This window comes from Pterocles gutturalis, unplaced genomic scaffold (assembly GCF_000699245.1).
Source record: "Pterocles gutturalis isolate BGI_N339 unplaced genomic scaffold, ASM69924v1 scaffold44146, whole genome shotgun sequence".
In the NCBI taxonomy this organism is placed as follows: Eukaryota; Metazoa; Chordata; class Aves; order Pterocliformes; family Pteroclidae; genus Pterocles; species Pterocles gutturalis.
Genome location: NW_010107085.1, coordinates 1 through 13903, shown reverse-complemented (window position 1 = coordinate 13903; position 13903 = coordinate 1). Strand labels below are relative to the sequence as shown.

General features: G+C 41.6%; 1 protein-coding gene across 1 annotated transcript; it reads right to left on the bottom strand.

The window, feature by feature from the left end:
• Positions 1-11683: 11683 nt before the first annotated feature.
• Positions 11684-13898, bottom strand: CTGF (connective tissue growth factor; the record flags this gene model as incomplete). Its single annotated transcript, XM_010087979.1, has 3 exons — positions 11684-12990; positions 13319-13530; positions 13763-13898. Coding segments are annotated over 3 exons (645 nt in total), but the record flags the coding sequence as incomplete, so codon positions are not given.
• Positions 13899-13903: the final 5 nt, after the last annotated feature.

Sequence of the window (13903 nt, the reverse complement as noted above, 5' to 3'; positions counted from 1 at the left end):
TGTGAGTCACCACACCGGCCTTGAGCCTCAGGAAAGGCTGCTATGGAGACCATGGACAAACTTGCAATAATTATAGAAGCCTGGCAACAGATTTTAGAGGATGCCATCGCAAATTATTGTATTCCTCCTCAGCCACAACATGTGTTAAATTTGTGTTGCCCCTTATTGCAGGTTTAGTCCTTTCTATTTTTAGTTTCTCTACTGAAATAAATACAGTAGGATGGAGAAATTTTGAGTCACCCCAAAGCTCCTAAGCGATCTCCCCCAGATCAGAAGACAGCAGACAGCCTTTGGTACCTAAGGCACACATGAGTGTCTGGAAGTCAGTCTAGATGGTATGAGACTACGTTCACGGCACTCTGGCAAAACTGCGCTTCAGCACCAGTCTCTGTCTGTGGCTTGAAAGAGAATTTATGTCTCATCCTATCTCTCTGTGCTGGAGGCCTTACCTTTGTCATTCTGCATCTGTACTGGAGCTTTGGGTTTCTGGGTGATAGAAAGGATGCTGCTTGAGGACAATTAAGTCACTTTTAAGTCTTATTCCTGCTGGCTGCATAAGATGGCACAGTCCACTACAAAATTATAGCACTATGTTAGTGCTGTAACTAGGTGAAAACTGGACCTAGTGCCTTTACACTGGAGAAAGGAATGACGTACATTTGGTTCTGCTGTTCAAAATAAACTGTTTAGAGAGGTGCAAGGTTTGATAATCACGTGTGGATGCGTTTGACTTTGAGCAAATAGTGAATGCAGCTGCATTTGCTGATATCTGTCCCTCTTCTGGTCTGATCTGAGCTAACTGGGAAAAGATCTAGTTTGCTCAGTGTATATTTTCTAAGAAAATATGGTCCCGGGACAATAGAAATACAGGCAAACCACCTGGAAAAGAGTGGGCTTTCCTAAGCTTTTTATTAAATACTTGACATGCTTGTAATTGCTAGCTAACACTCCTACTACAATTTTCAGAGACAAGAGCACTGGGAAGATTGAATTACTGGGGTCCAAAGAATCAAAAATCTTTTGCAGAAGCAGGTTATGCTATGACTTCCTATAACTGAGGAAGATTTTATGCATATAAATTATTGTATATCCTGTGTATGAGGCTAATTACACTGCAGATATTAGCATTTTTCTTTCCTTGTACAAGTGAGCTCAAATAACATAAAATGCACATTGCCAACTCCCACTGCTGACTTCAGCGGAGCAGAAATGCAGTGTGACTCTTACCAACCGCTTCATCACTGGGGGGAATAATTGTTCTTTGGCTGTCTTGTGGAAATTGGTGTAATCTTGGAGCTTACATAACCTAAACCAGGTTGTCCATAGCTTTCTGCAAAAAAAAAGGAAAAACAAAATCAGCAAAAGCATGAGCCCAGACCCCTTGCCCCCATTTAGTGCAAGATCAGAACACATTGCAGACAAAATGATTCAGTCTGGAGAGGTGGGGTGGTGTTATGACAGTGAGCAGTCATGACTTCAGAGGAAAGTCAGCTAATGGGTTGGGTGGTAAAGACTGTATGGGTGGTAAAGACTGTATTTTGGTTAAGTCAACAAATTTGGCTGCAGATGTAAAGTTCCAGAGGACAGGACTTGGACTGATACAGTGTTCACAGGGAGGAGAGAAGAGTTTTAGCTTGACTGGACACTTCTCAGTATGAATAAAGGGCAAAACAAACAAACTTGGGAAGATCAGAAAACACCTTGAGCAAGAGGGCACCAACGTTGGACATACATACCCACTAGACGGCTCTAAGCCCTTATCAGAAGTTAAAACAATTTGCAGGCTCCAGAGCTTTGTCATCTGAAGGCATAAACAGCTGTAGCTCTGGGCAAACTGTTGGTGACAGCCATTCAGATTCAGCATGTGATGAAAGTTGTGTTCAGCACACATAGCTTCTTGACATGTAGCTCCTTGCATACAGAAAGTGTGGAGATTCCTGCAACATCCAGGATGAATGCAATGACAATTTGTCAAAGTGTAATCCATGCCAAAATAAGGCTTAGGTAAGATTAACATTTTTGGCATCAAAGACACGATGATCAATACAAAGTATTACAAGAAAAAGGCCTGCCTACAAGAAAATGGCATGTGGAGCTTAATATCAGAGTCCACAACAATCACTGAGTTGTAGATATTTCAGCAAGGTGCAACTGTTCCGTTACTGAAAGAGCATCAAAAGAGGGACAGTGCTTTGGGAATTGGAGGGAATTGATATATTAGTTGAGAACAATCATATGACTTTCTAAAAAAGAAAAAGCAATTTTGGCCCAAAAGACTTGGATAAATATGTAAAAAGGAAATATTTTTCACTATTAATAAGAAGACAAATTTTGGGGACTTGGTAGATGGCCAACACCCTCCTAAAGCCCCATCTTTGAAAACAGAACATATATTGATTTTAGCCCTCTCTTTGGAAAATGGCTTTCTCAGACCAGTAATATATATGACAGATTTTTATGGTATAAGAAATGGCAATTTATGTAGTTGATGGTTTTGTTGGAGTGTGTGTATGATAAGAATTTCAAAGCCATCCTGAAAACAGCTAGGACAGCTGTGCTAAGACTGAATCACAATACAAAATACTTACTAGGGAAATGTAGTGCTCGGCCGAGAAGTTGACCCGAATATGTTCTTAGACCTGCTTGGCTGAGCCACCACCTTTAACATGAAAACAAGGGGGTAGAAGGATTTCTGTGTAAAGCAAACTACGTAAGGAAATGCCTAATCTGGATTCTTAAACCATAATTTAAGAGCACTACTTGCACACAGGTAGTTATGGGATGTAACTCTTGTGAGAGATTTAGAAGCTGAAGAATTTGGTCAGTTAGGACCAGGCTGATGGTGAGCACAAAGCTGGTGAGCTCCAAGAAGGAGGCACCGGAAGAGTGAAGAGTTTTTTCTGCCCCCTGCCTGGCCCAGTGGTGCTGATATCTCAAGGCCTCTGGGTCCTGCACCAGCTCTGAGGCTTACTGATTATTTCTAGCCAGGTTAGTTAAGAAGTCAATGACAAAGGTCCAAAGTCCTGTGAAGACCCCTTGTTAAAAGTTGTTCACCTGGGAAAGGTGATGTGAGGAAACATATCTCTAAAAAGCCTCTTGTCTTTGCTCATGCAGAAAATGAGGTGCACACTGCTGTTAAAGAGCAGAGTAACGAAAGCAAATGGTTCTGAGTGACTAGGAATGGCCAGTCCATCATTGCTACTATTGAATAAAGGTGTTATTCAAACAAGTTGTAAAAAACTTGTTTATTTATGAAGGAAGGGTATGCACCTGACAAGCACGTCGCATTTCTTACCACTTCTTTTGAGCCTAAGTAAAGTAGCTGTCCATGTACCAGACCTTGCTCCACAGTTCAGTTGCAGGGCCAGCTGCAGTAGGGAGGCTCTGGAGGATGAGGCACAGAGATGCCTTCTTGCCCTTTTGTGTGTCCAAACCCATTTCATAGAAATGAGTCTCAAGTAAGGAGCCAGATCAGAGGTTTTTTTACAGTAGGTTTGGGTTAGACCCAGAGCATCACACCCAAAGTCCTATCCATTAGACCAAACCTACACAAAATGGATGCGACTCATTGTCTATGCATGTTGAAGAAGTCAGGAGGGAAATTAGTTTCACTTTCAACAGTTTAACTCAAAGGCTTATTATAACATAATTAGTCAACTGGAAAAAGAGATGCAATAAGATAATTTCATGGATTGCTGACAGATCACCAACACCTATGTGTGAATCTGTACCCACCTAAGGAGGAGAAGCAAGACTTGCTCATCCTAAAACTTGGACCTTAGAGGATTGATTAATTTTTAAGAGGCATGCAAGATAAAAAGCAAGACATTTAAAATACATTCTTTTATATTATTACCTTTAATAAATAAACTTTCGGATTATTTTTCTGGGTATCTGCTAGTGACAATTATTGTGATATATTATGACACATTGTTGTGATCCCTTCCTACGGGATGGGTGCTGTTAGGAAGTCAGAGGATGCCCAGGGAGGCTCTGCAAGGGGCTTGTGGCGTGCTGTGGGTTCAAAGCACAGCAGTGGCCCAAAGCAGGAGAGAAAGGGGATCAGTGAGAACGCATCCTGTGACTTGCAGCTCATTCCAGAGAAGTCTTGTCACATTTGGGTGTTTTGTTTTCTGCATCTTTAACATAGGTAACAAGGATACAGAGAGTGTATAATCATATGTCTAAGTAATGCATGGTGCTCAGACAGTCCTGTGTATCTATTGCTTTAATATTTTATGAGAAAATAGGAAATATTTCCTACATTCCGAAAAAGCCTGTGCTTAAATCACACCATCCTTCTTCAAAAAAAAATAGCACGACCTGTTTCAAGTGAGAAACGGAATACCTAGCATCAAAAAGAGCATAAAGAACTTGTTTACCTTCATTTATACGGAGGCAAAGTTTGTACCTGGAGCACAGGGCTGCTGCTGCCGCGGCCGAGCAGCCACACGGTGTCAGTGTGATGCAGAGAAAGAGCCCGGTCCCGTCCCTGGGACGCGGCTCCACCCCTGGCAGCGCCCAGCAGCGGCAGAGCCCAGTGCTGGCCAGTGTGGTACCCAGCACAGGACCTACCCGCTGCTTCAGGAATTGTTAGTCTGATACTGATTCAGGAGGTGTATTAAGTGCTAGCTAGGTTAAATATTAGAATATATTGACACACTTCCTACACCATCTATTAACAGCATCATATAACAAATTATATGTTCCAAATTTGCCTCATTAAAAAAGCAATTTTTATCTAAATGCACTCCTGAAATAAAATGACACACTGACTTTTCCTTCTCCTTGTTTTGGAGAGGCAGCCAGACAAAATACCTGTGCCAGTGCACAATCCTTTATTTTCTGACTAGAGGACAGTCTGCTTCTGTGCAATCCTGCTAGTCCAGAAGTTGTCCTTGTGTGGATATACAGAGCACAAACAAATTCAAAGACTGGTTTAATGAAGTCTGATAAATAATCTTAGAGAGATCTTAGATAAAACTGTTAAATACTTGGAACAAGAAACTGTTGCCTCTCACAATCAGCAGTCACCATACAGGACAACGAGATTTTATCAGCCAGCGTTACAGTTGCTTGTTTGGTTCTGATTTTTGTTGAGAGGGCCATTATACATGTCTGTGTGTGGTTGCTCGCAAATACACATATTGTTTCTAAATTGTTTTGTGATAAGGTCTGTGGAGAATGTCATGCAGAAGCCAAAGAAAACATGAGGACACAAATAATCTCTAATATGCTTTTCAATTGTATAAAATAAAAGCACTCTTAAGGATAGAAGAGTCTTGTTTGATTTCTGCACTAGAAAGTCTACTAATTCTTCATACAGAAAAAAAGTTTTTACCCAGAGAGTCCTTGTACTCCAAAGGCTGGCTATACTTCCAAGCTTTGCCATGCTCGTTATATACTTAGAGAAGTCAGAAAAGCCAGAATGAAAAATCCCAGTTGCATACAGTTTTCCAAAGTATAAGATGACCATAGTCACATTTGCAGAGTGGAATGCTATATAAGATGTCACATTTATATTATAACTGCATCCTCATGAGAATAACTACATAATACAGGAAGCTCCAATGGGGAGGTAAGTGTGCATGCACATGTGTGTGTGTGCATGTGCGTGCGTGTGAGGTTAGACCTTACAGGATATCCTTACAGCAGATGTATCCCATGGTGATGAGCTCTAAGAGTCAGGTACTCTGGCTGCTAAGTGAAAGTGGGTAACAGTGTCAATTCTTCTCTAACAGCGTTTCATTGGGTAACTAATCAAATAACTGTAAAATAAAATTACACTTCTACAGTGCTGGTTATTACTGCTATGGAACATAAGGATGAGCAGCAATGTTGCCTCCCCTTGCAATGCTGATGCCAAGTGGGTTCTCATAAGCATTAGCAATGCTGGGATCCCTTCAGGATCACTTGCTCAGGCATGTTCCGATCTATGTAGTACTTTCCAAAGTGGCTACTTATTGGCTACGGAGCTGTGTCTGGAAGGATCAACTCAGATACATTTCATTTCTATGCTATTTAATAAAAATCCTTGGAGTCACATGCAGAAGAAAGACCTCAGCTGAGCACATTCCCCCAAGTGGGCAACTACAGCTACACTGCTGATGGGAAAACCAATTGAAGGACACTCGTGGCAGTTCCCCAGATAGGATAAGCTGTTCTTCTTCAGTAACTCCTACCATGTTAGATTTCAGAACTTTGATCAGCTTATAGACCCTGGACTTTCTGTCTTCAGAGCAAGCCTAGAATTAGAACAATATGTATAAATGGAAAAGGCCAAATGTGACTTTCATGTATTTCCGTTGCTCTGCAATTTTGTTCTCTTGCATACATAATGTTCTTGAGAATTAAGTCAAAACAAATACTCTTTTCCACTGAGATCAATGAACTTTAACACTAACCTTCCTTAGGGTGGCAGAAATTGGAAATTTGTGAATATAAGTTTTTTCTCAGCAAGCCCATGTATTTCTACTCCCTGGCTTTATAGCACGTAGCGGTCCTCAACTATTCTCATGCTTTTCATCAAATACGCATTTCTCTCTTGCTCTTGATTCATGGATAAGAAGGTGCAAATTTTGCACAGTATTATCTTGCTCTCATTGGCTGTGAAGCTGAACCCCAGAGGGATGGTCACCTGTTTAGCTGATCTGTTTTCTGTTGCTTTACCAATCCTCTTCTCCTGCCAGGCTCTCCACCTGGGGCTGAAGCTGTGTCATAGCAGAGCACCCTTATAGACATCGGCTGGGCCATACCTGTTCTTGGATCAGCGAGTGGCTCAGTGCATGTAGTGTAACCAAAGCCTGAGAGTTAGGGCAAAGTGAGTTCCTTCAGAGCACGGCGTTGTGCCAAATCACAGAGTCGATGAAAGGATGATCTCTCATCAGAATACATCAAATGTCTTATTTGGTTAAGAATAAAGACTTTTTTTTAATTGCATGATTTAAGAAATATGTAACTAAGAAAGCATAATTAACACCATACCATATCACAGTATATTAAGATTATATCTAATACCTTCCCAGATGTTACATTGCCTAGAGCTTGAACAGTATTTCAGATCTATTTTGAATTCTAGTCCATCTCATTCATTTACCAGATACACTGGCTTATCACTTCCCTAGTAGGTAATACTTCCTTGTGCAATTTGTGCTCCTCCAAGTGCTCAGTGCCCAGCAAATGTCACAGGAGCCAGGCTGTGGCCTCTTGGGAGCCCTCCCAGGCACACAGCCCTGTGCAGTTCCCCTAACTTCATACAGCCTCAGGACTTTGGGCCACAGGTGGTCTAAACCAGCATGACTGCAGTTATGTCAATTAGCTAGGCTGACACAAGTCCTGAAAACTGGCTGAAAAGCTGGTTCTTAGCATTTAGCTCAAGAGCAGGAAAACATACTTCATAGCTGCTGAAAGCTGTTAAATACCTGCTTTTTATAGGACTAACTTAAAACAACAAACATTTATTTGGATTGTGCATTTCTTTCAGAGGCACAATTAATGGGGCCGAATAATGAATGGAGGCACCACTAGGTCACGTTTACACTGCAGTACCACGTTAGCAACCTTTTGGTCCTGCTCATGAAGCTGCAAAATGCTTTGTTCCTCACAGCATAAACACTATTATACTACTTTTAGGGTTGGATTTACTTACCATTAAGCAAACGTAAATACTCCTGCATTTGGCACTGCCCCAATAACAGACAGGAGCTGAGGAATGCTGCCGCAATGTGCAGTACTTTTCAGAATCATCCCATATTCGTTGCTCTGGGGGTAATGGCTTGGACCAGCACAGAGAAGAGCTGAAAAGGGCAGGGCTAGCAGCAATGACTGCAAGCAGTCGTACTCCAATGCAGGAGCAACGCTGGGTTGTGCAGTGGAGACGAGACCTTAGTCAGGCTTCTCAACTCTGTTCAGACGCTAAATGTGTTGAATGTTTTAGTACGGTTTGGGAACAGGTTCCTTGAAGAAATTCCTGGTATTTCCTGGTTGCAGGCAGGCTGAAAAACACTGTGAGAATGTGGCGGCTTTTGGTATGTCCATTTATGGGCATGAATCAAAGGAACTGCAGGGAGGAAAAAAAAGTGGAAAATGAGAGGAAAAATAAGTTAACTGAGCTACTTCCTCTCTCGGATTCTTCTTGGGTTTTGGGCAAAGCCTTACACTGGTATTTCATCCCAACTTCTCCTTGCTAATTACTTCCATATGTAGGCATAGTATAATATCAGTTAAAGCCACATTTAAGCACTGTTTTTAGAGAACTTAGGTTTTTGGTGGTAGGATGTAAAGTCAGAATGTTTGAATTATTACATGTTTAGGTAAGAATATTACTATTCCTTCTTACATTTAATATCCTTTTCAGTGTAATGGTACGAGTGCTTTCTTCAAGTGTGATGTCTGAATAGGCTATGCTACATGAAAAAACACAAATGATGTAGTTAGAGTATGCTATTTCTAGTGGTGTCCAAAAGTCAGTTTTCTCAGCTGAGTCCCTGTCTTTGTGAGGCAAACAACTGGATACTGTTCAAAGACTTATTTGTTCCTGTGTGGCTGTGGATCATTAAAAGTGGCTCATTCTTGAAGAGTTTCTTAACTAGTGTCTTTTGGATGTTTCTTAGCTCTGAGGAATCTGACAAATTTCCATCTGGACAGTAGAGCTTATTTCATATGAAAGGGCTATAATCCGTGTCTGTTGTTCACATCTGTATTGTGTTAGAAAGTTAAGCTGCAAATACATACAAAAGTGTTATGGTACAAAAATCTGAAATACGACGGCTTAGAGTTATTTCACAAATTATTTGATACTTTGGTCTCCAGACACCTTGAATTCCTCTTTAATGATTAACTGGGTATCATTTATTAAATGAGTTTTGACTTTACAGTGGTCTGTTACCAACTGGATCATTAGTATTGCTGGAGATCCATTTTAAGGAGCTAATAATTTGAATGAATATACTTTCATACATGAAGAAAATATTTTAAAAGTACAGTAGCAAACCTGCACCATAGAATTTTCTGAGGGTGCAAACATCCAAAAGTGAACTTCCAAAAGAAAGTATTTTGGAAGGAATGTGAACCAGTGTTCTCTCCCTTGTAAGTGACTTTGGACTTCTGAATTCAAGTTTTTATTCTTGCATCTATGCATCTAAGCACAAATAATGAAACTAGGAAGCACCTTTACAGTTGAAAGGCCCACATTTTAACCACCATTTAATATACCATACATGCCACACAAGGGCTCCTTTTTCCCAGGATACCTTTGAAAGAAAGTCTTACAAACAGTGTGATGCCTACCTATACCTCTAGAAGACCTTACAACAAAGTATTTAAATTTCTTTACCTTCAGAGATAAATCCTTCAGAGGTTTAATATCTGTGAAATTGTGTAAAATGCATGCTTCTGTCAGAAGACTACATGTGTTCCTGGAAAAAAAAGAAAGAGTGCAAATCATTATAATGCAGTGATAGCTGAGATTTATGGTTCTTGATATGCTCGGGGGAGAGCCACAACTTGTTAAAAGGATTTGCATACGCAGTGTACTTCCTTATTTTAATCCACAGTGCCAACAGCAAACTGCCATTAAAATATTCTGACAGGAGGTCTCTTCTGTCCTTCTCCCCCAGCCTGTGAAGCTGTATGATAATTTGTCAGACGGCAGGCAAAGCAGCTGCATCATTGCATTACCAGGTCATGGTCCCGAGCTGCTTAGGGGGACCCCCTTTGTGGGTGCCTAATTACAGATGGCCCTTCCTAAACTAGAGCCCTGCTGCTGCTCTGTGGCCCTGCCTGCAGCCTCTCACGCCACGCACAGCCAGCAGACAGTGCCGGGGGAGGCCACAGCGCTGTGCAGCTTAGGTGTCTGAGATACAGCCTGCACCAGAGAGGACTGCGACCAGAACGTGAGTGAATCTCATGAGCCGGTCATGAGGCTCAAGAGGTTGATATTATAAGGAGTGGCCATTCATTATCACATCTGATATCGATTTGTAAAAGAACGCAGGGCAGAGTTGTCAATGAATGGGTATGCCTTGCATACCAACCTGCCAGGTATGTTGTGCTTCTTTCAGTTCTTCGGATCCCGAGACCTATAGTGATAGCTATGAATGAAGTCCATGTACTTCCTGTCCTTGCTGGAACTAGAAATGACAGTTCTCTTGTTATTTGGGGGTGGAGCCACTGCAGCAGTAGGACGACCAGTCCTTGTTGTAGGAACGTTTGAAGTGTTTCCAGGGCTGCATCATATTCGTAACTTGAAAAAAAAAATAGAGAAAAAATGCTGGAGAGTCTCAGGGCACGTAAGAGCTAGAGGCTACCCAAAACTATTTCATACGGGACACAGAAAGCCACTTCCTCATGCCAGGAGAATTCCTTGTATTTTTTAGAGAAAGGGGAAATGCTCCTATGGCCTCGTGCAAAGCCTGGTGAGGCCACTGGCAAGACTCCCATTAACTTCCCATTGGTTCAGGGCTCTGTTGTCCCTCATTAGTCAAAGCTGGTGTTACACTGATTTGCCACTCATGTTAGCTGAAATCAATGGGATTGGAAGGTGTTCAGGAAGGATGGACATTTTTTGAAAGCTAACCCTCTTTCACCATCAGGAAATTCCAGATTGAACTTGTTTGCCTGAAAAGGATTCTTGTTGGAGAGTACGTGTTTTTTCTGAAAACAAGTACTAATGCTTCTAGTGCAAAGGTTAATTTCAAACTCAGAGAATCCCCTCGTCTTAATAAAGGGACAAAAAAGTCTGTTATTGATGTAGGACCTAGCACAGGACTGGAGCTTTCCTTTAAGCTTTAGGGGGATGAGGCAAACGACTCACAACTGTCCTTATACTGGGTTTTTGCTTATCTGAGAAGAATGTTTGGACCATTATCAAAAAGCATAACTCTTATAATGCTTCTCATCTCCAGGCCTGCAAGAGTTTGAATCAATGGACACTTTACAGACAGAACTGTCACGTATAATGATTTGTCCCCATTCATCAAATTGGAAGATAACCCAGGTATCTGCCATCTGAGTTCAGTGGTGTCTACCATACCATACCAAGTATAGCACCATACTTAAATCAGGTAAATCCACATCTAAGTTAGCCCTACTCTGCACAAGGGTTAAATCAAAAGATTTTAAGAGATCCTTTCCAACCCATATTATTTTGTGATTTTTATGATACAACTCATTAGCTCTTCACTGAGAATTTTATCAAATTTTGGACTTCTGGATTTGACTTTAGAGTCAGGAGCCACTTCAATGCTGATACTTTAAAAACATCTTCCTCACCTTAGTTGAAAATAAATCTTAAGCAGTAAAACACTTCACTGAATTAAGCACGTTGCATGGTGTGTTATAGCAGGAGTTGAATACTATGGTGATGAGCTGGCTCATTTTAAAGCCATCACCTGTGATGTATGAGGAATCTGCTGCACTTTCTAATGCAATAACCATGCTTGGCAAAGCAAGCCTGGCCCTGCCCTCCATTCTACATTCAGAACAGTAACAAACTACAGTTGGTTCACTAGTAACAGAACAAATAGCCATAAATCATTAGCTTATTCATGAGTGTATGTACTTCTGGACAAAAAACCCACCACACATTAGTTGATCTTCATCTAGTGCAAAGCCAAGCCCTTTTAGGAATATGTAAAGTAATAGCACAGACTAAAGGTAAATGAAATACCAAGCCATTTATAAAAAAAATATAAATACTTTATTTTCAACTAAAAAGGTGCAAACATGTAACTTTTGGTCACACTTCTCAACAAATAAACTGTCCAAAAAGAGCCATAGTCAAAGAAAGAAACAAATGCTCAAGTGGAAAGACTGATGAGCTACAGAAGAGCCATTTTTGTTAAAGCCACATGTCACATGAAGTGGAAGTAAACACATTTTGCCAGATGAGCGCTCTGTAAGGATACAGGCACCTTAACTCTAATACTCTCCATCTTGATCTCAACTCACCATTTGGCCCTATCTGAACAATTTCCACTAGAGTATCTATTTCATGCTTTGAATGCATTGTCAGACAAGCTTTAAAACCTACCTATCTTGTTCCAAAAAAGAAGGCTATCATTGAAATTTCAAAGCATTAAACAAAGGCACAAAACTTTAAATTAATTTAGATAACTGTACAAATATATATACACACAGTATTTACAATATTAATAAAAAGTAGCTTGTTACAGGTAAATTAACTGCCACAAGCTGTCCAGTCTAATAGACATGATTCTGATTCTTGTTGACCAAGCCATATGAATCAGAGTGTCAGAGCTGAAACATTGCTGTCCTGACTAACAGAACACACCTTCTACTTAGCACTTTGCTGGGCAAGGGTTTGCATTCCAGCTGTTGCTGTCACTAAACCAGTGCCAGCAAACACACTAACGGTCTCCTTCTCAATTGCACCACATTAAGGGAACATTTGCTTGGCTCTTGCTTTTTCCTGTCTATTTCCCTTAACCCCTTCACACCACCTCACAGTCAGCGTGTTCTGAAGCTGTGTCTTGCTGTGGTCCCACTGTCCGTTTTACCTTCTTCTTCAAACCACCATTTGGGGTCAGTAGAAAAATTGTCTTAAGTCACATGGAGCAGTTTGTTGAAATTTAGAAAAAATTATTTAAATACCTTGTGCTATTGAATCATGTTTACAAAATGAGATGCAAATTCAGTTCAAGTTGAGAATCTAGTTAGTGTCTCCTTCTGGCTTTATGCCATGTCTCCATACATCTTTCTGTAGTACAGAGACTCAAAGATGTCATTGTCTCCAGGGCAGTTGTAGTGGCATGCGCAGGTCTTGATGAACATCATTTTCCTTTTCATGATCTCCCCATCAGGGCACTTGAACTCCACAGGGAGGGTGGCTGTTCTGTGGGGTGTGCAGCAGCGTCCATCAGTGCACACACCACAGAACTTAGCTCTGTAGGTCTTCACGCTGGTGCAGCCAGACAGCTCAAACTTGATGGGCTTGGAGATTTTGGGGGTGCGAATGCACTTTTTGCCTTTCTGTCAGGATATAAGTGAATACAAAATGTTTAGAAGGTAGGCTTTCACATAGCACTAAGTTTGCAAGCTAAGGGCAAGCAGACACACTAATCCTTATTATATTTTCATTAAGCAAGAATGCCTTATATAGTTGAATATTACAGTTTGAGAGAAAATTAAGGTAATTTAATTGTAAACTATTCACCACTGAGGCAAAACTCAAATTTCAAAGTAAACCACTTGAAACTGACTACCTGTGAGAACTGCACATTTTTTGGTAAGCCTTTGGGGTTTTGCTACTGGATGGAAGCATCCTAGTAGATCACACATAAAAATAAAGACTATTTACCTTGATGTTCTCCTCCAGGTCTGCTTCGCAAGGTCTGACCATGCACAGTCTACTCTGTTTCTCCAGTCTGCAGAAGGCATTATCGTTGGTGACCCTGGTTGAGATGCCCATGCCACAGGTCTTGGAGCAAGCACTCCATTCAGTGGTCTGCACCAGGCAGTTGGCACGCATCATTGTTGGGTCTGGCCCATAAGTATCTTCCAGTCTGTAAGCTGCAAGGAAAGACAACCAGGATGAGACTATCACCTGACCTCATGCCCTGCTAGAGGCTCTCTTCCCTTTCCTTAGAAATTCAGACAGCCACGCTTATCTGTGGGGTGACCCCACTAACTACTGCACTCCAGCTACCGAGGTACCCTGTGTCAGCCCATCCCACTGCCTTCAACCTCCACACAGAGTCCCCCTTCCCCTCGTGCTGTCATCCACGGAGGGACCCCCACTCACCAGCGAGAGCAGGTCCCACGGCGGTCTGTTCTTTGGCCTCATCACAGACCCACTCCTCGCAACACTTTCCAGGGAGCTTCACCCGGCGCGGGTAGGGGCAGTCAGGGCTGGGCAGGCGGACATCCATGCTGCAGAGGGGCA